This window comes from Opisthocomus hoazin, chromosome 2 (assembly GCF_030867145.1).
Source record: "Opisthocomus hoazin isolate bOpiHoa1 chromosome 2, bOpiHoa1.hap1, whole genome shotgun sequence".
Lineage (NCBI taxonomy): Eukaryota > Metazoa > Chordata > Aves > Opisthocomiformes > Opisthocomidae > Opisthocomus > Opisthocomus hoazin.
This window is the reverse complement of record NC_134415.1, coordinates 75,555,622-75,579,106: the sequence shown is the minus strand read 5'-3', so window position 1 is coordinate 75,579,106 and position 23,485 is coordinate 75,555,622. Positions and strand designations below refer to the sequence as shown.

Here is a 23,485-nt window from a genome sequence, read left to right as displayed (position 1 = left end):
TATTGTACTCATTTAGTGTTTTGATAAGTGTGGCTTCTTAAGCTAGAAAACAAATCCTGTTTTGAATACAGCATTGAGGCAAGTGAATTCCAACTGGCTGATTTGTGCGTCATCAAACCAGGCACTGTCATGAGACAGAAAACTTTGGTTTTAAACATGTTTTGTGAGTATCTAGCCAGACGTATACGGATATGATGATCACAGTCCTGTCTCTGCCCACTTCTTTGGGAATTCCCACAAAGTTTATAAGGACTTGAGAATTTGGGGAATTATTGGGCCATCTCCTCTCCCCTCACTTCTGCAAACCTTCTCGGGGATTAAGATTTGTAATATTCTGGCTGATTGCAGTTTGTTCTTTATTTAGAATTGCAGAAGTGAGTTGCACAAGCCTCCTTATTTTTGCAGGTTTCGTACCTTCACTACTGCTTAGTCCTTGCTGCATTTAACCTTTCATTGAAAAACGCAGCTAGCTTTTCTGTAAGGAACTCTTATCTGTGTAACAGCTCAAGGTAAGCCTGAAAGAAAATTTTTAAGGCAGACAGTGGAAACTTGGCTCCCCCCACACCTGACATTCTTAGGCAACTCTCTCCTTTGAAATTAATTACTACTTTTAATCATGTGCAGAACATTCTAATTTTAGCAATTTGCAACAAGTACATCAAGTACCTCTCTAATAAGAGACCTTCCATTTCTTTCTGCAATCCTGCAGCCTTGTTGGCTCCAGCCTGTGCAATACTACAGTTATCCATTTATTGGTGAAAATCACCAGTCGCTCCCAGCAACAGTTAATTTTGCTCCTACAAGGCCATTTGGCATTTCATACTAAGTTACTTTGTCTTCGACTCCGCTGCCAGCGCGGCCTCTTCCCGCCACTTGGCCTTCTTCGCCAGGTTCCAGCTTGTTAAGGACTCGTGGCGTGCAGCAGCCTGCGGAAGTAAAACAGCGATGTAAGAGCTGTGTAGCAGGAGCAGCGACGCACCCCGGGGAAAGCTGCCCCATCACGGCAACAGCCAGCAACTACTCGCACGTCGTCGGCGGTGGAGACAGCAGCAACGCGGGTTAGAAAACTGGGTGCAAGCCACTGCTGCTGAGGTTTGTCCGCTTTTCGCAGAATTGCATCATTTTTAAGCAGGGTGCGGACTGGCTGGCTAGCGGTGTACTCACCTTTTTAGCCGAGGCAATCACTGCAAAACAGGCAACAACGGAGAGTCCGATCATGATGTAACAAGCTTTAACTCGAGCTTTGTTTCTTGCCCTGTCTAGCATCTCCGGCCTGCAATTAGAGGGATTGAATTGAATCATTACAAAACTGTCAAGTACATCTTCTTCAAAGCATTGCGGACATAACATCGCCACTGAAAAACAAAAACAGAATTAGCTCTCAAATGGGCATCTTCAGCTTGCTGATTGGTTATGTACCACCCAAGAACTTTGTGTCCATTTCCAGTGGAGAAACAGCATTTAATGGACTGAAGCTGATCTCTTTTTTTTTTAAGCTGGAAAAAAAGATTGCTCATGCAATAACTATTTGCATTTAAATGAGTGGAGTAAACACACCAGAAGTCATACCTGAAGCTCTACTTAAGCACAGTGAACATTAAGGGGGTTTATCAATTTTAAACAGCTGGAGTCACAGTGTGGTGTCAACCAGATGTGGTGAAAGCAAGTTCCTTTTATTCGAAATGAACTCCAGAAATTGACTACTCCCGTATCTAACCTGTTTAGATGGCATCCCGTATACTGCAGGGGAGGGGCTTTACCTGCTTGGGTGGGTGGTTAAAACAGAGTTTGTCCTGCTACGAGCTAGAGTTTTAGTTCTTTGGAAGAGCAGTGGCTTTAAATAAAGTGGGCAGCGGAGGTCAGCCTTCTCACCGCTGCAGGAACGCACTCCTGAACAACAACAATCTACGTGATTGTTTTTGCTGGTCATCAAAGGCAAAAGTAGTGAAAACTTGTGCCTGGCGTTTGGCAGGAGCTGCTGCAAGGGGCACCGTGAGGCCCGGCAAACTGCACTGGTCCGGCTCCCGCTGCCCCGTCCTGCGCCGGGAGCAGGCTGCGTTACCCTTGAGGGGCAGCCCTGCAGGAAATCTCCGTGTTGCCAAAATCGTCCCAAAACTTTCAGCTAAGTCTGCTGCTGAGCCAGGCGCTATGCTTGGGAGTGCAGTTTTTAAGATGCCCGTTCATTACAAGGCTGGCTGCGTGCTGTTTTCGTTTCATAAACCACATGGGAATGCTTTATGTGTATAAAGATACATATTCATAAGAAACAGAATATAAATATACACAGCATGTAGTTATTGTTTTATACATAGTCAGAGAAGGACTTGGGGGTGCTGGTGGATGAGAAGCTCAACACAAGCTGGCAACGTGCACTTGCAGCTCAGAAAGCCAACCATATCCTGGGCTGCACCAAGAGAAGCGTGGCCAGCAGGTCAAGGGAGGTGATTCTGCCTCTTTGCTCTGGTGAGACCCCACCTGGAGTCCTGCATCGAGCTCTGGAGCCCCCAACAGAAGAAGAACACGGATGTGTTACAGCGGATCCAGAGGAGGGCCACAAAGATGATCAGAGGGCTGGAGCACCTCTCCTACAAAGACAGGCTGAGGGAGTTGGGGCTGTTCAGCCTGAAGAAGAGGAGGCTCCGGGGTGACCTTAGAGCAGCCTTCCAGTACCTATAGGGGGCCTACAGGAAGGATGGAGAGGGACTTTTCACAAGGGTGTGTAGTGATAGAACAAGGAGTAACGGCTTTAAACTAAAAGAGGGCAGATTTAGACCAGACATTAGGAAGAAATTCTTCACCATGAGGGTGGTGAGGCACTGGAACAGGTTGCCCAGAGAAGCTGTGGCTGCTCCCTCTCTGGAAGTCTTTGAGGCCGGGTTGGACAGGACTTTGAGCAACCTGGTCTAGTGGAGGGTGTCCCTGCTCAGGCAGGGGGGTTGGAACCAGATGATCTTGAAGGTCCCTTCCAACCCAAACCGTTCTATGATCCTATGATTCTATATGTAAAAGGACAGTTGCATAAAGGATTGATTTTATGTTGTGAGTAAAGATCTTGCACTGGTCCCTTTCCCCCCAGGCACTGTTAGCTTCGCTCTAAAGAGGGCGAGTGCTGGAGTCTTTCTGGTGGCAGTTCTGCCCGTGGAAGCATGGGCCGAGGCAGAGCACTGCGGTGCTGCTCTCGAAGGTGTAACGCGACTGACGAGGGGACGTCCGAGGTGCTGCTGGGCCATGCCGCCCCCTCCCCTGCCAGCGCACCGGCCTGCCACGTTTCCTGGGGTGACGGACGGCACCCGCAGTTCTGAGGAGCTGCTTTTGTTGTGTGCCGCGGTAAACAAACATCAGCTTTAACGCAAACCGCACGCCAGACTAGCACATAAAATCATTAACCCACTAATCCATTTGTAGCAGCAAAAGCAAAACCATAAATGTCATTAGTCTGGCTTATTAGCCTCATTGTATTTCACAGTGCACTAACTGAGACTCTCCTGAAGCGGACTGTCACCTCCTCCCCGCTTTCTGCCTCCGCTTTACAAAAAGCAGACCTGATTGTGTGCCCCCCTAATTGCACATTAGGGCCTTTGCTACTCAATTCTTAATCAAGACTCTGGTTAAACCTCTGCTGGGGTCAGTTACAGCTGGGGTTTTTTTTAAAAAAAACACAAACCAACCTTGAAGGAGGACTGCAGGTTTGACTCTCAGTACGAACTATCTTCAGCAGCTGGACTGTGCTCACGGGTAACAGCATCTTGCAATTCTTTAATAAGTTAAAGCAGTGACACAATTCAGCTTCAATGTCTCACAATTAGCTGCTTCTAGTATATTACTATCTATGATCTTACAGTTCTAAAAAGACTTTGCTCACCCAGAAAGCACAAAGTGGCGACGCGAACTTGGCAGGCCGGCTACGGCACCGAAGTGAGCCGCGTGTGTGCGTGTATGCGCGTGGACACGCGTGTCTTCACCAGCACCTCCCATGGACCTGAACAGCTTCCAGAGCTTCCGAGACCTGTCGGAGCCTTCCTCTAGGGGAAGATGGTGGGACTAACACAGCGCACGAGAGGTGGGACAGCAGAAAGCCACTGTCCAGCCCGGCAAACACCGGTGAAACTGTAGGGAGCCAACAGGAACAGGCAGGGGCAGAACGCTAACTAATGCTGCATGTGTCTGACTGCCCATCCGTATGTATCTGCTTAATTCTGAGACAGACCCCATCCATAGGCTTCTTGCAAGTAAAGCACATTCATTGCTTCTGAAGATAAACAGAGGAGCGGTTCCTTTCGGTCAACAAGTTACAGACTATTTTTGGACTAGAATGTTGTTGCTTACAATCCCTCTGCTGTATCTGTGAGACTTGCTAATGACTGTGGTGCCTGCACTTGTAAACAGTCTCAAATCACTGTACATTCCCACCTGAAAAGAGTCTGTGAATAAGTCTGCTCATTCATGTAGGTGACCCTGCTTCGGCAGGGGGGTTGGACTAGATGACCCACAGAGGTCCCTTCCAACCCCGAACATTCTGTGATTCTGTGATTCTGTGATTCTGTGCCTGTTGCTTGACACAGCTCGGCACGCCGCTTACGCTCAACGGACCGCCCGAGACCGGGGCACGCTGTGATGACAAAGCATGGTGTCCTGGAGAGAGACATGGTGGCCAGCAGGGCGAGGGAGGGGATTCTGCCCCTTTACTCCGCTCTCAGGAGACCCCACCTGGAGTCCTGCGTCCAGCTCTGGAGTCCCCAACATAAGAAGGACATGGATGTGTTGGAGCGGGTCCAGAGGAGGGCCACGAAGATGATCAGAGGGCTGGAGCACCGCTCCTATGAGGAAAGGCTGAGGGAGTTGGGGCTGTTCAGCCTGGAGAAGAGAAGGCTCCGGGGAGACCTTATAGCAGCCTTCCAGTACCTGAAGGGGGCCTACAGGAAGGATGGAGAGCAACTTTTTACAAGGGTGTGCAGTGATATGACAAGGGGTAATGGCTTTAAACTAAAAGAGGGCAGATTTAGATAAGACATTAGGAAGAAATTCTTCACCATGAGGGTGGTGAGGCACTGGCACAGGTTGCCCAGAGAAGCTGTGGCTGCCCCCTCCCTGGCAGTGTCCAAGGCCAGGTTGGATGGAGCTCTGAGCAGACTGGTCTAGTGGAAGATGTCCCTGCTCATGGCAGGGGGGTTGGAGCCAGATGATCTTGACCCTTCCAACCCAAACCATTCAGTGATTCTATGAGTCTATGATCCAACGCACCATCGAGCACCCTAAGGAATAGGCAGCAGCTGGCATTGGAGGGGTGTTGCGTGCTCGGTGACTGCCTTGGGGGACACAGCTTCCAGCAAATCGCAGAACCACGGAATCAGCACAGTTTGGGTGGGAAAGGACCTTCACAGATCATCTAGTCCAGCAGGTCAACAAGACCAGGAGACTAAGGCTATGTCAAGTACTTGGTTTTCCTCGGTGGGACATGTTTCTCTCATAACCCCCTTCTCTCCTTTTCCTCAAAGTCTATAATAAATCGTAATTTGTTGGATGTAATCGTTCAGTGACTGTCAGCTTCCTTAGAACTGTCTGTGGGAGCTACAAACAAAAAATATTGTTTACCAATAACATCCTGCACATTAGGAATAAGCAAAATAAACAACCCAGTATACAGATGTAACTGAAGCTATCTGCTGAGATGGATCCAGTTCTCAGTCCCGGGCTCTGGGGACTCCATCAGGAACATTTTTTCATCTTAACCTCTAACCAGGACAGGAAATCCTTTTGCCCTCGAATTTGTTCCCAAGTTTTCCGCGCTGAAAAACGGGACCGCGCCAACCCCTGCGGAAAAGCCTTAGATGGGGGTCACGGCACCCCGCTCCCTCCAGCTCCACGTCCCCCTCGGACAAGGGCAGCACACTTACGGGATCCGCGGGGGAATCTCTTCTTCCGCCTTGAAACGCCCGGTCCACAGGAGGATTTTTCTGTCAAACTTCGAGGGTTTGTAGCTCGCGGCCACCTTGTGAGCCTGCTGGGCTGAAACGCGAGGGGAGACCCGCTCCGTCAGTCGGACCGCGCCGACGGCGGGAGGGGAAAGCACCCGCCCGTCCCACTGGCTGGAAGGGCAGCGGCGGATCGAAACCCCCGGAGTGGCCTCCCCGCAGCCCCCCGAATCCCCCCGCACGCAACCGCAGCCCCCGCCGCCCCGCTCCGCCCTCCCCGCAGCCCGCGGGTGCCCACCCCGGCGGCAGAACCGATCCGCTCCGCCGCCCCCGCCCCCGCCGGGCAGCGCCAGCCCGGCCCCGCCGCTCACCGCGGGTGCCGCCCGGGGGGCTGCGGGCGGGCTCCCCGCCGCCGGCGGCTCCCCGCGGCCCGGGCGGGCGGCGCGGCGCGGCGGGCAGGAGCCGGCCCGGGCGGAGCCGCGCCGGCAGCATGGCGAGGCGGCACGGCCGGACCCTCTGCCGCGGCGGGAGCGGCCGCCGTCCCGCTCCCGCTCCCGGTCCCCGCCCCGCCGAGCCCCCCCAGCCGCGCCCGGAGGCGGGGCGGGCGGCGGGGGGGGGCCGGTCCCGCTGAGGTCTCAGCTTCTCCCGAAGGCAAATCGTTCAGCAGAGGAATCAGACCTTTGTCACCGGAGTGAGTTCCAGCGCCCTCGGTATTAAAAGGGTTTTTAACTGCTGTTTGGAGAGCGTTTCGTTCTGGAAAGATACTCAGAAAAAGCACTTTCTTTTCAGTGAGTAGTCCCAGGTTGATGTTTTCTTATTCACACGTGTACACTTTCCACTCCAAAATCATTACAGTAGCATAATGTCCTTATTATTGGTAAAACAGCCATTCCGATCCATTTAACTCAAACTTAACTCCAACTTAAAAAAAAAAAAATCTAAGAATGCGTCGTTCCACATCCTATTTCAGAACGAAATTTCCATTTGCGAATGAGCCGTTCACTGAGCAGAAGGACCCAGCTCCCTGAACCGAAGCTCCGCACCGCCTTTCTCCACGTCCTTCTGAAAATGACAGAAAAGAAGAGCCCGCAGCTCTTCGCGCGCAGCACACCCCCCGAGTAGCTCTGCCCCGCTCCGGAACGTCGCTGGGGAGATGCAGACCCACCGATGGACGGGCCCGCAGCCCCTTCGCCCCCATCCCGCTCAGAGCGAGCGGCTCGGTGTGGGGCAGACCCAGCTGGCCAGGGCAGGAGGGGTCAGCGTGGCCGGGCCGGGCTGCCCAGCACCCTGCGTTACGGAGCAGCGTCCCAAACACTGCTCTTCGCTGCTGCTCTGCGCGGAACCCACGCGTTTAGGGTGGTGGTGGCTCCGGTGGCCGTCGGCAGAGCTGCTGGGAGGGAGCCTGGAGCTAGCATAAATAGTTCCCAGCGCTCGCCGAAGAGCTGCTCGAAAGATTGTGGGTGGCTGAAAGGCGTCTGCACGGCTCGAGCTACCGAAATCTTGAGAGAGTTATGCCCTGGAGGAGGGGACTTGAAAAATTTGGCAGACTTCACAGTCCTCGTTCTCCCTGAAGATATTGTACACTGTGTGACAGTGGCTTCAGAATGCGTCGTTTAGCATCATTAACGAGGAATGACATAAAACCCCGGAAAGTGAAATAGCCGTTACATCCGGAGCAGCCTCCCGCTGACCCCAACAAACGGCATCTTCACACCTGACTTCTCTGTGGGCAGCACTGTATTTGGGGATCTTGTGTCCTCTGTTGCTCCTGGAAGCTGAAAGCTTGCAGGTGGGCGCGTACGGGTGTCAGCATTCCGAGCAGTGGGGTCGGAGTCTTTCCAAAGCGAGCGAGCAGAGCGTGCGCTGAGCTGGGAAGACGAGCCGACCCCCGCAGCCCCGCACGGTCCGACCTACGGGCTGTGGCTCCAGGGCAGCCACGCCGTGACTTCGCTGTGACTCGGTGAAGGCGATTTCTGTTCTGAGCTCTGGTGAGGTAAATCTGTTTCAGGCTCATTTAAGGTCCCTGTGCCTGGTAACAGGAACGGTCAGATTGCTGGGACACTTACTGTTCCGGGCACGGAAATGTGTGCAAGTGCTCCCTTTAACATCACGAACCCCAATTTTCAGCTTTGTTAATCCTCTGTGTAGGGTAGCACAATCCCTTGTGTTCTACCTACATACGATCACCTGCTTCTTGCAGACAAGGCATTTAACAACGTAAGTAACACAGCTTGGTGTTTCTTTTTTCTTTTTTCTGCCAAGTCTAGCTAGCAAATCTGTGACACCCTCTCAGCTCCACCACTGCCTGTACGCCGTGAAAAAGACCTGAGTACCTCCAGAGGCAGACAGGGCATTGAGGACTCCTTTGAAATTCTGTGATGTCTTTCCTTAGAGACACCTCCACAGAGACCTTCATATCGCTGTCATTGTGCCCTGTTCCCCAAGACATTTTCCTCATTGTCCCGTAGGGGGAATGCCCCACCATACTTCGCTTTCAACCTAAAGGACGTTTGTAAGGAGCAGATGGAGATCTCCGGAGTGGAAACACCGCACAGGTGCATACACTGCTGCTCTTCAAGGCCAAACAAAGTTCATGGGGAAATGTAATGAAACTAAGTAAGCAAACTCAATTTTAAACAACAATATGGCTTTAATTATCCCCTTTCCTTAAATCCTCAAGGCACAACATGCTCAACGCTTTTCTTCCCACCTGGACAAGGTCCTGTGCAGCCTGCTGTAGGTGACCCTGCTTCGGCAGGAGGGTTGGACTAGATGACCCACAGAGGTCCCTTCCAACCCCTACCGTTCTGTGATTCTGTGATTCTGTGAAAACGATAAATACAGGTACAACGTTCAAGACAAATTCACTTGTTTAACCAGCTTAGTGCTGACATTCATGCAATGTAAGCTTTGCTTCTTTCTTTTGGGGAGAGAGTTTGCTGCGTTGGCAGCCAAATCGCAAGAATTTTAACATTGTTGTAGATAATTTCGTATTCAGAACAGTATTCATAACTGCTGATGTATGAACAGCATTCATCGTATAAACACATATGCATAAACCTTCATTCTTCCAATCAGCTACAGAACTTACATAATTACTCAAATATGTATGTAAATCACAGCCTTGTCATCCAAATTACTTTAAATATAGCTTCACAGATATGTATTACATATATAGTCTACATATCAAAGTAATTTTGTTGCCTGTGTCCATTGCTGAAATGTGATCTATAGCTATTTTTAACAAAATATGAGTAGAAAAATCGTGTAGATATGGGTTACAACATATAAATAGAACTGATAGAAAAATAGACATATTTTACATAATAATAATACAAGGTGTCTATGAACTACCAAATCTCCTGAATTTTAGTTTGACTTGCCACAACATCCAATTATTCCATATCCAAACAAGAAGCATGGAAAAAACTCAAGGAATTTAGTGTTATTTCAGGGTAACACAGCACAGAAGTTTCTACGGTCCAGATCATGGGCTTTATGGATGTGGAAAAATATGCTTCACAGTCCTGGACTGGCAACATAGCTCTGCTGTTTAGGGATTGAAGAAGCTCTGTGGTACTGTTGTCCCAACAGGAAGATTTCTTCTTCTCTGAACATGCCGTTTGCCTCTGGGACAGCAGGCACGGTGTAGCTGTGTTCATGGAGCTCCAGAGCAGAGACTCATCCAGTGCAGCTCATGTCAGTCCATTCCTGTGCTATTTCTACGTGTTGGCATGGTGCCTTCTCATCTTCTTGTTGAAAATCAGATTTTTAAAATACGTATCAAAAAAGCTAAAATTCCCAGGGTGTGCTCACACTGATCCTGGTCTTTACATTATTTAGGATGACGAGAGGAATCGATTAGCGTTTGTAAGTTTTGACATTAGACATTGACATTGCATCTTCAATTAAGCAGATAACTGGGGACAGATCCTCTCTCCTCGTGCATCAGAGGAGGTACAGAAGGTGGATCAGTGTATTTCCTCAGACTATGGGGCAAAAAAGTAGATGGACATACGTATAACTGCAGAGCTCCAGAGAAATTCTTTAATTTTCATATAGAACTGTCTCTAGTTCATTATTATCCTGGTAAATACAAGGAACTTTAAAAGTGACTGCAGCACTTGTCTGGAATAAGGTGTGCAATTTTGGGGAGTTTAAAAAAAAAGGATTCACTCATATCAGGTGAAAAAGGTAACTTTTGGATGTTCAGGAGAATGGAAAGCTTATCTTAAAAGCGGAGACTAAAGGACGGGCTTGTTTACCCTGTCAAACAAAAGCTGGGAGAGGGCTCCGTCTGAGCTGTAAAGCGGACCCAGCTGGGAAGAAGAGTGCCTGAAACAACTGAGTCTCAAAGATGCAAAAAAAGTGAGGTAAACCCATATGTTCCCACCTACAAGTCTGTGAGAAATAATAATTTCCTGATGCTTCTGCCTCGCTCGGAGGAGTGAGATGGCGGAAGAGGTTCCCGCAGGTCTGCGGGCGCGGGCCGGGGAAGGCAGGGAGCTGCTGAAGGGGTCTGCACCTCACGGCGCGCGCAGGAGCTGGGGCTGGGCTCCGCGAGCAAGGAGAGCCTTGCACATCTGGCCATGGGTAACTGCTTAAGCACCGGAGGAGAAGGCATTTCGGGTGGCCTCCTCGCTTTGGGGATGCCAAGAAGGAAGAAACCCGAAAGAGAAATGGCTCCCTAAGATGGCTTTCTGTCTTCTAGTACTTTAATGCTACCCAGTCATATGCTGGAGAGTCTTTTCCTGGCCATAGTCCTTGCCGTATTTTTAGGAAGAACTTTCCCTTTTATCACTCTCTGCCCAGGCACTTGGAAATGGCAGTTTCCATTCACAGAGTTTTTCTCACACTTACACAAGTCTGAGAGAGCAGCTCGGGAGCCGGAAGATTTTGAATCTGAAGAAATCTGACTAACAGCAACGCTGCTTGCGCTCTTGGAGGAATAAGTGTAAATCATTTTGAGAAAGGCAGATTTTGTATTCGTTTCTTGCTTGTAAATGATGACGTAGCACTTTGGAAGAAAAGTGCAGCAGAGGATTCCATAATTGGATATTAAAACAACGATGATTTCCACTGCTGGCAGGTATTTGCCGAATGTGGTTGCATAGACAGGGATAAATACAATCCACGCTATGAAGTAAATTAGCATGCCAAAGGTGATGAATTTAGCTTCGTTGTAGTTCTCTGGCAACTTCCTGCCTTTAAAGGCAAATATGAAACAAATGAAGGCTAAGGCAGCGATGTAGCCCAACATAATCCCGAAAGCCACAATAGAGCCCTCGTTGCACTCTAGAATTATTGCTTTTGCGATTGAGAAATTTTGCTTTACAAAAGGTGTCCTAAATATTAGCCAGAAGGTGCAAATGATAACTTGAATTCCAGTGCAGGTGACCACAGTGGGAACAGGTTTATATATGCATTTCAGGAAATTCTGCAGCTTGGGATCAAAGCTGAAGGCTAGTAAAATTTTCAGTGACTTCACTAAAATACATGAAATGCAGAGTGCAAAACTTATGCCAAAGAGGGCTTGCCTAGTTTTACACTTGAATTCTGTGGGTTCATCTATGAAGAAGATGGTGCTTAAAAAAATCAAGAAGTGGCTGAAGAGAATGATGTAGCAGACGGTTAGACCTCCAGACGCCTTTACAACCGGCGTGCTCAAGTTTTTAGTAAATATTATACTAATCAACAAAACCAGTAGAACCCCAAAAGCGGAGAGCAGGAGGAGGAAAATCGCAAACCAGTCAGTCCAGGCAAGGAAATGGATCGTCTTTCTGTAGCACGTGGTGCTGTTGATGGGAGCCCAGTAGGTTTTGTTGCTGCATCGGTAGCAGTAATCCATATCTGAAAGCAGAAAAAAGGGAGATAGCTTAGAAACCCGAAGCAAACAAACTGCGAAGTGGATTATGGAGGCTGGAGATACAAGCGGGATGTGGGAAGGGGTGCGGCGGGGATGGCCAGGGCTGACTGCTTCCCAATGTTGCTGTCGCCGTCCGGGCGGGGGAGCTGCAGGGCTTCGGTGACAGCGGTGGCCGCAGCGGTGTCAGAGGTGGCAGTGGTGGCTGCGGTGGCGGTGGTGACAGAGGTGACAGAGATGGCAGCGGTGGCAGAGGTGGCAGTGGTGGCTGCAGCGGCAATGGTGACAGAGGTGGCAGTAATGGTTGTGGTGACAGAGGTGACAGAGATGGGAGCAGTGGCAGAGGTGGCAGTAGTGGTTGTGGTGGCAGTGGTGACAGCAGTAGCTGCAGTGGCAGTGGTGGTTGCAGTGGCAGTAGTAGTTGTGGTGACAGCGGTGGCACCAGTGGCAGAGGTGGCAGTGGTGGCAGTGGTGACAGAGGTGGCAGCGGTGGCAGTGGTGGCTGCGGTGGTAGCGGCAGAAGGAGCAAAGGGAGAGTGCCTGCCAGCTGGGAGCAGGGGCTGCCTGCAGCCAGGGGCAGGGAGGGGACAGGGAGAATGACCAAGGTCCTAAAACTGTCTTGGTCAGCTGACTGGCAATGCATCAGCTGGCCAGAGCTCTGCACAGGCAAACTTTAACTGAAACCCGAACAATGACTTGAGATTAAAAGTCAATTGTCTTACAGAAATTGGAGCTATGTTTCTTTCATTTACCGATTTCAACTAGAAAAAAAACCCCTCTTTCTCTTTACAGATAGTTTTTGAACTACAACAGCAAGAATAAACATTGCTTTAGATTATACTCTGAAAGGTTACTTTTGTTGTAAAATTACTATTGTCTGACATGAAGAAGTTTCACAATTATTTGAATTAAAAAGATAAAATTAAATTTCCTTCTGCTCTCAGGATATTAAAAGTTCATTGTACCCCAAATTTCTTTATTTCATCTGTCTCCTCCATATTTAATTTTCCCTTTTAAAAAACTTTGCTCAAACCTACAAATGAACCAGTGGTAAAGTACACATCAGATTTGATACTAGAAAATATTATTGTACAGTTATGTCAAACTCCACAGTACTCCTTGGTAAGAAAAAAACAATGTTGGTAATCAAATACGTAAGCCTTGAATTTCATAAACTCACAGAATGGTTTGGGCTGGAAGGGACCTTAAAGATCACCTGGTTCCAACCCCCCTGCCATAGGCAGGGACACCTTCTAGTAGGCCAGGCTGCTCAAAGCCCCATCCAACCTGGCCTTGAACGCTGCCAGGGAAGGGGCAGCCACAGATTCTCTGGGCAACCTGTGCCAGTGCCTCACCACCCTCAGAGTGAAGAATTTCATCCTCATCGCCTGGGTGTACCACAGACAGACTGCAAGCAAAGCTCTGTTCTAAGGAGAGTCGGTCTCACTGACAAATCAGACAGACTTTCCATCCTAACACAGAATAACGCTAGTCAACTGGAAAATCTAACTGCTCTACATTTGGTCTTATAAAAAGCATTTAAATCAAGTTTTATAGGCCAAACACTTGCATTTGGGAAACTGAGCATAAACAAATATTTGAATCCCATGCCAAAGTCATACCCAAGGCTGCCAAAGTATGACACCCAACCAGAACAATTGTATTGATCTCTAAATAAGCCTTTATTGGGATCCCAGTTCCTTACCTGTTTGATTACTGTAGTGGTTTTCCGGACAGTAAACACACTCGTAGCAGCATGTGTGTGGACTTGCCGTAACCTTTTTCATCTGTCCCGGCCTGCAGTGCTGTGAACATGTTGACTGAACCTTCTGCAGTGTGCAGAGAACAGGAAAAAAAAAGCTCAGGCACAACTAACTCCTGAGAAACACTGAAAATAAACCTCCAGTAATTCTGTAGTTTAGACTTTTTCCATATGATGTATTTTAAGGGAATCTGAAAATGATGCTGAAAAAAGGCATTGTAGGCTCCATGTTTCTTGCATTTTCCCCACAGAGTCAGCAAGTGACAGGATGGGGCATTATTTACCTGATAATTTTATTTTTTGGTCCTGAGTGCCAATCAGTGGAACTGTCTGTACCTTTAAAATCCAGATCAAAGGGTCTCACCCAGCTTGGAACCTGGGATTTAGACTGCTGAGGATCAGATCCAAAGCCATCCCAGAAGCATCTGGCTGGGGCTTTAAGTGGACTGCTTCACAAGTAGGATCCTGAAACCCCGCTTGGCTGCTCTGAGCCTGGTGGAGACAGCTTAGGGGGACACATTCCTGACCCTCGGCAGCTCACCCCAGAGTCATGAAGCACCACTTGGGTGTGTGATCAGGGCTTTCTCTCGAGGTCTGAGTTCAGGTCCTCCTTGCAATGGAGAAGCAGTCCTGAGGGACATGGCTATTTCTTCTCCCTCCAAGACTGTGCTCACAAGCAGGTGGAGACATTTCCTTGCCATCCTGGGCAGCGCCATAAAGAGGGGCAAGATTTGAAGCTTTCTTCTGTCCTCAGCCTTTTCCATCAGCTGAGTCCACACGCTGAGACTCAAATTCAGCCCACCTAGCAAGCAGCCTCTCCCCGCCCCATTAGTGGTGAATGCTTTGCAGCATGGAGCTGCACAGTGAACCGAGACTTCCACCCATGCACAGATGACAGATGATCCAGCTAGAACTGGCCCAGGCCACCCACTAGTCCTGTCTACACCAGTGCCAGGGCTCCAGGTGGTGCCACCTGCCTCAGAGTCCTGCAGTCGTGCTGACCCCAGGTCTAACAGGAGCAAATAATCAACAAAACTTTTCTTTCTTTTTTATTTTTTTGTTTTTTTAAACAGTAAAGTCAACAGATCTGAGTCTTCATGTACAAAATAAATGATGGTGGTACCTAAGAGAGGGGGCTTCTATACACAGTCATTTTTTATATTAAAACCCCTTTACAAGATTCTGGAATAGCACCCTTAGGACAGACATAACTTCTGATTTACTCATCTTAGGAAATTTTCCAGGAGCATGCTGGAGAAATAACTCAATTTCAAATCACTGAGGCTGCTTACAGGCTAACTTGCTTCTCAAGGTGCCTGAAGGTGGTCGAATAAACCCAGAGAGGATTCTTTGCTCTAAAAGGGGAACATGAAACCACAAGAAAGATTTCTAGCTGACATATGCTTCAGTTGTAAATACTGGAGGGAGAAGAAAACATATGAAGCAAATTTCACATGTTCTGTCAACAAATTAAAAGTTACCTTTAAATCCAGAAATTCATTTTTTTTCTCCTCATCCTCAAAGATAAAGTCACCTTTCTCTGGGTCATATTCCGCCATAGTGGTGATTTCCATGTGGCCATCAATTTCTTTCCAAAGAAGTACATCGTAATTGGTGCTCATATCTCCGTTGGAGTCAAACTTGATTTCTTTATCATCATCAATTACTGTAACTTTTTTCAGTTCTTCAAGGAGCTGAACATAAGTGTAAAGAATGATAACATGCATCAGTATCATGTCAGTATGATAAACTCTATAGTATAATATCTGTATGATAACTTTTTAGCAGTAAAAGAAATCTTAAAATTAAAAGATATCTTTATAACTGTTTAATTTGATGTCCTACACAGAATTACGTTGTTCAGACAATCCTCTTGACCTTGAAGATCTATTAATAAAATAATCATAATTTTGTAACTCTGTGCAATGTGTACAAATACTCATGTTAGTATTTTTTTCCAGCCTTGGAAATTTTGGTACTGTGACTGCAAAGAAAATATTTCTGCTTGCAAGAACTAATCACCTTTTGGAACTCCCCTTCTTGTAAAGAATGACTGTGAGTGATGCTCCTGTTGTTACTTTACTGTCACCAGAGCTGATCTGGGCAACATTTGCTTCCAGAGTAACCTCCCCCCATAGTGTCAGGAAATATCTACTGCAACGTCGTTTTCAGCTGTGCCACTGACTGACACTGTTTATTGCAAGGTGAGACTTCACCATTAAATGAACAATAAGTTCCAGCTTGCTCAGATGAAGTGATCAATGGCACAAGGGCGACAAACAGCAAGGCCATATTTTTTGGCAACAGGGATTAATTAACAAGAAAAAGCCTCCAGGTTTTGGTGAAAGGCTGAATTTAAGTGCCCTTTGAAAAGTAAACTGTTACCTGGATCCTTTTGTGATATTTGTAGTATTTAAAAAACATACTGACAAGTATATTATTTCAATATGCTCTGGCAGATATATATGTATGTAATGTATCTGGTGCATATAACATGTAATTTTTTCATGTACAGCATAATTTTTTGAGAGTTTGTGTACTCTCACTGCATCTCTTCTAATTTATGAAGAACCAAAGTGTGCTTCTAACCAATATTTCATCTGAGTTGGATGTTGCATAGTCATGTGGGACTGAACAGAAATTTTGTATTCTGTATCCTCAGACGAGTCATTTAAGCTTTCTTTTCTACATTTTTCCAATTTTTCTAATAATATGGGAACAACAGAGATTTTTTAATACATCTTGGTCTTCAGACAGAAAGGGCTGATATTTAGCAACATTTTGATTTAATCGATGGCCATTTTTGCAAAGTCTGTAACACCAGTAACTCTGTCTTTTCTCTCTATGAGGAGAGGTGTGATATGGATTAGTTGCATCCTAAGCCTTATATATACCCTTATATATATATATTCTGGAGGGTTGAATTTAGTATAGAGGAAATGTATTATGAAAAGAGCACAGGGGGAGTAACTGTCTCTTTCAGTTTTCTTCATGAGTTCTCAGCCTCTTAACAGGACTTTAGATTTGGATTTTCTGGGATTTAATTCAGCGATGCTGTAAATGCAGCTCCATAAAGTTGCATTCCCTGTAGAGCAGTCCTGAATTTGTCCCATTTGCATTTACAAATTCATGTAAGAGTCTGATTGTTACTGTTTTGTGGTTTTTTTTTCAAATCCTCTATCTTGGTTTGACCTGCCCTGACCTAGGGTAAGAGGTCAGAGCAAGTCAGAGTGCTTCAGTGGTTGTTTGACTTTTAAATGAACTTTGTTTAATCCTCTGAGTAAAAGTGTGTAAAAGTGAATACTGCTGAGCAGATTCTTGGGTAAAAGGTCAGGCCAGGTTTACTTGTCTGATTTTTCCTCTTCTTTTCCCACCCAGCAGAGCCTGATAACAAGTATGTCACCCATCTTAAAGACTGTGTGTAATTTTCCTACCAGTCACTTCAGTACAAACCAAGATCAGACAGAGGAACAGTCTGTTGCATCTTCACTTTCAAGTAAAGATTCATTATAGAGGAAAATACTTGAATTCAGACAAAACAGAGGCAATGCTTAAAGAGAAAGAGAGAGGGAAACTGAAACATTCTGGTGAATGCTCCTCTCCTGTAACACCTCCAAGAGCACTCATTGCTATGTATTGCAGTGGTTTGCAGCAACAGGAGCAACCATTAATAGCTGAGTAGCTGATAAATCAACTGTAGATTGACTATAGATTTTTATTCTACCTCACATGAGTAGCTAGCAAGACGTTCCAGCAAGGAGCCCAGAGACTGGAGCCTTCATCCAAGCTGCTGCCAACTCTGTGTGCTCTTTGAAGGTGATGGGGCGAGTGTTTGGGTAGCTAATGAAGCCCAGCTGCTAAAGACCCCTTCTGCACCTGTGGAGCCACACGTTGACAGCCATTGCTATTGTATCCATGAAGGAGGAGATGGTGGGTATGCAGTTACTGGCCATCAGTTAGCTATCTATATGTGAAACGCAATTCTGCATTCTCTACCTACAGCAGAACACAGCCATGGCTTAGCACCAGGAGCTACTGCACCTACACGGGCCAAAAAAAGGGAGACAAACCTGGAGTCTAGTTCTCATCACTGCAGCCATTAGATTCTGCTGCTCTAGCACATAGTCTTGATTTCATTTGGTGAAGCAAAGCAGGAACAGGAGTGAAAAGTCATTTAGTAAAACGACCAAGCTAGTAAATCCAGGAATGTGGGAGTAAAAATGAGATGAAAGTTATGCAGAGAGAATGAGACCTGAAAGAATTAACATCATACCTCCCAGGGAGCGAAGGCAGAGGGATCCTTGCAGTTTCTGTCTTTGCACTGCCCTTTAATGGAGTGAGCAATGGCATAGACTGCAAGTATGGTACTGTGGATAAATCCTGATTCAATGTTAGCACTCAAAAAGTCATCTCTCCATATCTGATGTTTATTCTCAACATTTTGCAGTAGATCATCCTGGGACTGGTTTGAAATGCATGTTTGAAAATCATGATATTCCAGGTGTGCACAGACTGACAAAAGCATAATATATTCACGCAAAAACTTGTTGTTGTCAGTGGGCTTTTCATGAAGGTTTCTCAGAAAGTCTTGGAATGTGGAGATGTCTCCGCTTTTAAATCCAAATCCCACAATGGTTCCCAGCTGTCTGATATTGGGAATCGTACTGATTTTGACTGCAGCCGACCAGTTATCACTTGCAATCCAGATTTTATTTACGTTCCTCTCAATTGCCTTCTTAAATAGTTCGAGCACATGGAACTGTCTCATAAAGACAACAATAACATTTACTCCGGTTTCCCTGACAATCTTCTTAACTGCCTGATCAACTTTGGTGTGAAAGGTGTTGTCAGAGAGATAGGCAGGCAGCATTTCTTTAAAAGCTATGCAAACGTTGTTTGCCACGGCCTGGACCCCAAAGCTCTCCAGAGCGAACCGCCCGTTGTCATCGTCAGTGGCTATTACTCCAATCCAGTTCCACCCAGACTCACCGATCAAGCGGGCCATTGCTCTTGTCTGATGAAAATCACTGGGGATAGTCCTGAAGAAAGAAGGAAACCGGACTTTGTCACTGAGGATTTCAGCTGATGATGCAGGACTGACCTAGGGAGAGCAAACCATTCAGTTACAGAGACCGTCTCCTCCAAAGGACACCAAGAGATCCAGAGCTGCCGTGATTGCTCTCTCACCCAGACTGACCCAGGCTCTGTAATCCTGTGAGGGAGCATCAACAAGATGAAGACAAATGGGGCAGGTTCCCTCACCCTGCCATTCAGACGCAGGCTCATGCCCAGTACCAGTTCCACTGTTTTCATCCCCGCCCACATAATTACTTCAGTGACGACAGAGAATAAAACCTTTTAAAATGGATATGACAGCTATGCTGGTATAAGGATTTTGGTTTACTCCATTCAGATACCATCAACATGCTATTCAAAACAGTATTTAAAACATTGGAAGCATTAAATATTGTTTGAGTCGTTATTCAAATTGCTAGTACCCTTACGTTTTCCAGTATTTTTTATCACTGATTATGTTAGTATGGTTCGCTCACATATATATTTTCTCTCCAAGATTTAATTAGTATATTTTAAAGGTATCATTAAGTTTATTAGAAGAAAAAGTTCCAGAAAAACAAATAGTAACAAAAACTACAGAATGCTGTAATTCTTTCATATAACAGATTTACTACCTTTTTCTTGCGAATGTAGCTAGAAAAAAAATAAAGGGAATGTTGTTATTTATATGTCTCTAGTTTTAATCCTTTTCTATTTGTTTGTAGGAGCTTTTTTTTACTACACTTGTATTTCCTACATTGCTTGGGAGTTCTTCTTGAAGACCTTCTTCCTCTGAGGGTGATGGAGCACTGGAACAGGCTGCCCAGGGAGGTTGTGGAGTCTCCTTCTCTGGAGATATTCAAGACCCGCCTGGACAAGGTCCTGTGCAGCCTGCTGTAGGTGACCCTGCTTCGGCAGGGGGTTGGACTGGGTGACCCACAGAGGTCCCTTCCAACCCCTACCATTCTGTGATTCTGTGCGATTCTTAAAAAATAAGTCTAAGCTTTCCAAAATGAGAGTCACCTGTCCAGAGGGCATACCAGATCTTACTGATGTCAGAAGATTACAGATGCTATTGATGAGAAAAATCTGCTGTGTCACCTTTTCCATCTCTTCGTCCCAGTGCAGATTTGTTTCATCACTTGCCTTTTGATTATGTTCAAGTGTAGTATTTTAATTTTCATACTTGCTATGGCTCTTGTGTGGAGCTGGAGCTCATAATTACTTCCTACCATTGCAGAGGAGAAGATTCAGTCAGAAGGTATGTTTTGTGAAGTTTTTATGTCTTTGCTGCCTGTTTGGTCACTATGTTGCTACTTTGCAGTGAGGTGATTTATGTCAAATTGCCAAACCCAACCTGCAATGCAGGATGGTGTGGAAGTGGGTCTCCTTTTTCCTTGTTGGTCCTGGTCTTGATCCCAACTCTTTTACAATGGTGAAAACAGAAATGTAAGCACCGGCCTAAGAGCAAAAAAAAGAAGTGTGGGACTGTACTAGTCCTAGGGAGGTTAGAAATAGACACAGATGTTTTGAGAAGTACCAGGGTGGATCTAGAGAGTTGTATTCCCTCTTTTCTACAGCTTCTTGAGGAGTAACAGGAGTAAAATTGTGGTTTAGAGCAATATTCCTCATTCCTCACTTCCCAGTCCGTAGTTATAACAGACTCGAAATCTAATCTCTCTCAGGCAAGAGAGAATTTCCAAATTTCTGACCAAATTTGTTTGGTCTTTTTTTTTTTTTCAGCTCGAGATGGGGTATTGTCATATTCACCACCAGCCAGACTAGACATGGCGGGTGTAGCTTGGTTGCCTGAAGAAAGTCCTGAGTGTCATCCAAGGTACGCTGGAGTAACTGGCACAGCCGTGCAGGACTGACTGATGGCGCTGCCAGGCTGCCAAGAGCCCAGCACCATCCTGCAACAGCACTCGGAGGCATGTGCCTCGTGCATATAAAATATCCCTTACTGCCTCAGTTTAGGCAAGGGAATCAAGCCCTCTATTTGGAGTTCAGACCCACCCCTCCTGACATCCTTAGGTTGAGCCATATCCTGCCCTGTGGCAAACAGGTGGCTTTTGAAACCCCTTTGATCAGGGCCACATCTTTACGCTAAGCATGGTAAATTTGACCCTCGGTCCAAAACGAATTAATTCCCTCAAACCCACCTGTGGGATTAGTTGCAGAGCCAACAGCCTTGAAACTGCCATCGACACCTCCGAGTAGCTGGCTCCAGTGACTGCCTTAATTCTCGGGACGTAGTCTGAGTAGTTACACTTGAACTCTACAACATCCTCCGAGGAATTGAATTTAGACAGAAACCTCAGAGCGGACGCCATGGCTTTTGTAACTTCGGCACATGTGTCATAGATTTCGTAGCCCAGAGTAACTCCAGATAACAATGTTGAATTGTTGATCATTTCAATAGCATGTATCATTGCAAGTGTCTGAAGAAAAATTTGAATTTCAAAGCTGTCAGGAAACACAGAAGTTTCGTTTTAGAAAAACATTGCTGGGAACAAGGCCAAAGCAGTCTGTTTTGAGCATATCCCTTAGAACTTGACAGCTACTGAAAACAAATGATGGATAGTACATTTTGTGTGGTTTGCTTGCGTTTTAGTGTACAAAAGATTAGAAATCATACATTTTTGTCTCACCGAAGTGGAAGATTAAGCAAAATAAACACAAAATATAAAATACATCTGAATAAAAATTATTTTCTGAAAAAACAGAATTTTCATGGTACATGAAAAACTGCAAGTGAGATCTTCAGGAAGCATCTGTCAAAGTTAGTGGGGCTGTTCCAGTTTACTCCATACACCCAATAAACTTTTTAAAAATAGATTTACTTTCACCAAAAGCATGAAAGAGAGAAAATAAAGGACTAAATATTTTAGAATAGAAGAAAATATTTCAGAGGTTGAGGTCTTCTGGAGGTTGCATCGATTTTCCTAAAAGCCTCTCTAAACCTGATGAAGTTAGTACAGCTATTCCCCTTATCTCCAGTGAGTATAATAACAGATGCTTAATCAGAACTGTGCTAGCACAAAATGTCTGCAATGCAACCAACCCTCCTCTCAGGCCAGCTTCTCTAAAGTTTACAGATCTTGCAAACTAATTAAATTTCAAATAGACCTGAGACAATTCATGACTCCATAGAAAAATAATGGAAGACTGAAAAAATTATCATTATCAATTATCAACTTTGACATCATTTTGAAATAAATCCAGATGGATAATCCAACCGATTATTAGATTCAGGTGTGGAATTAAGTTGTGTGTAACATTCAATTAAATTTGAGGATTTGCACCTGTATTAAAATTAAATAAAATGCGTATTTGGAATTCCTAGGCTTAGAAAAGTGTTAGTATATAGTTAAAGCAAAGTTCTTCACCATGTTTCATTTGCATCCTTTCCAGAAAAATCAATCTTTCAGGCACAGTAGGATTTGGAGCCAACAAAAATAATATTCTAACGCACAGTCTGAACCTGAATGCATACATGACATAGTGTCTATGTAGTCTGTCCTATAACATAATGCCACAATTATAATACAAAGTCCAATAGTTGTAGTAATTATATTAATAATTACAAGACAATCAGGAAGGTACTATCATACATTACAACTGATCTGCCCTGTGAGGTCGGGGACATACTTTAATATGTGCTTAGGTAAAATGGAACAGTCTGCCTGTGTTCAAATCATCCAGATTCAACTTCATATCAAATAAAGAACAACCACATGCAGAGAACTTCTGACATATAGCAGCAAATTAGAATTTATGTGGAAATTAAATGATTGTTCAGCCCAAACCTCCAGGACTATTTGCTTCTATATGAAGGTTGAAATAAGATCAAACACTCATTCCATTCCTCAGGCAGCCACAGTATTTTTTACTGTAACTTTGCCATACTTTGTCCTCCTGTATCAACTTATGGGCAATTTGTGTGATGTCCAAGGTATTTTTAAAGACTAAGAAATGCGAGAGAACCAGATTTTGCTGATCTTCTTTTATAAGAGGTAAATGCCCAACATCAACGATCTCTTCTTTGCTGTATATATAATCTCCAGTATTACTCACCCAGCGCAATTCTGAATTACTGGCTTGATGGGATATTCTTCTGGATGCAGCATTTCACTATGAACTGCAAATAAGCCTCCAATAACAATGTCCCCTGGAGAACTGGCGCCCACGAAGTCGTCAGTATTCTGGCAAGAGAAAGCAAGATCAGCGCTGATCACAAAGCAGGGGATCAAAAAGCTAACGAATGCCATGTTTCTGTTTCACTTGCTCACTACCAGCTTGAAGTCAATTCAGGGAGCTGCAGGGCCACCAAGGGCTCCCATGTCATCTGTAAACAGCAGCAAAGCAAAAGGGCTGTGCTCAGAAGTTAGTCACACCTCATAAGGTGCTTATGTTTGCTTGACTGGCGGAGGCTATTTTGTTGAAGGTACTAAAGCAACGCTGTCACATAAAATATGAGGGTGCAGGCGTGTGAGAGTGAAGAGGGAGGGAGAAAGATAAATGAGATTTAAAGGAAATGTTGCACATAAAGTCTGTTCTGCTGTGTTCAAAGTTTATTATACCTTATCTGAAACACATGGCAAATATTTTGGTATAAACTTGGGCTTGTCTTGAATACCTTCCAACTAAGTGCAGGGTGAGAAGAAATCATGTAATATGGTAGTGATATTGCTGTGACCATGTTTTAAGGATCTGATCCAAACAGCACTGAAAAATGACCCCCTTGCCACAGTATGCTTTAGGTCAGACTCTGGTAAAAAAAAATCACTCCCAAACTATCAAAAGACTGCTTTTCTCTCAACTCTTTTCTTATAATTTTGAAAATCTTTGTATAAAAATCATTTGGATAAGGTATATTCACGGTTCTGTTGC

The 23,485-nt window shown here is 45.6% G+C and overlaps 2 protein-coding genes across 2 annotated transcripts; both read right to left on the bottom strand.

Annotated features, from left to right (window-relative positions):
* Positions 1-15: 15 nt before the first annotated feature.
* On the bottom strand, positions 16-6,404 carry FAM162B (family with sequence similarity 162 member B). Its single transcript, XM_075414170.1, has 4 exons — positions 6,284-6,404; positions 5,895-6,006; positions 1,165-1,273; positions 16-926 (listed from the first exon to the last, which is right to left on the bottom strand). The coding sequence occupies exons 1-4, from the start codon at positions 6,402-6,404 to the stop codon at positions 828-830; spliced, it is 441 nt and encodes a 146-aa protein (XP_075270285.1). The 3' UTR covers positions 16-827.
* A 4,237-nt stretch (positions 6,405-10,641) lies between these two features.
* On the bottom strand, positions 10,642-22,863 carry GPRC6A (G protein-coupled receptor class C group 6 member A). Its single transcript, XM_009944851.2, has 6 exons — positions 22,670-22,863; positions 20,755-21,058; positions 17,811-18,638; positions 15,019-15,231; positions 13,481-13,604; positions 10,642-11,762 (listed from the first exon to the last, which is right to left on the bottom strand). Exons 1-6 carry the CDS (start codon positions 22,861-22,863, stop codon positions 10,642-10,644), a joined length of 2,784 nt encoding a protein of 927 aa, XP_009943153.2.
* Between the last annotated feature and the right edge of the window lie 622 nt (positions 22,864-23,485).

Coding starts and splice junctions, on each gene's coding strand:
- FAM162B (XM_075414170.1), bottom strand. CDS start 6,404: ATGCTGCCGGCGCGGCTCCGCCCGGGCCGGCTCCTGCCCGCCGCGCCG. Junction 6,007..6,283: donor CCCCCCGGGCGGCACCCGCG/GTGAGCGGCGGG, acceptor CTCGCGTTTCAG/CCCAGCAGGCTCACAAGGTG. Junction 927..1,164: donor TGATTGCCTCGGCTAAAAAG/GTGAGTACACCG, acceptor TTACTTCCGCAG/GCTGCTGCACGCCACGAGTC.
- GPRC6A (XM_009944851.2), bottom strand. CDS start 22,863: ATGGCATTCGTTAGCTTTTTGATCCCCTGCTTTGTGATCAGCGCTGAT. Junction 18,639..20,754: donor CTCTGCAACTAATCCCACAG/GTGGGTTTGAGG, acceptor TGCTCTCCCTAG/GTCAGTCCTGCATCATCAGC. Junction 11,763..13,480: donor CCACTACAGTAATCAAACAG/GTAAGGAACTGG, acceptor TTCTGCTTTCAG/ATATGGATTACTGCTACCGA.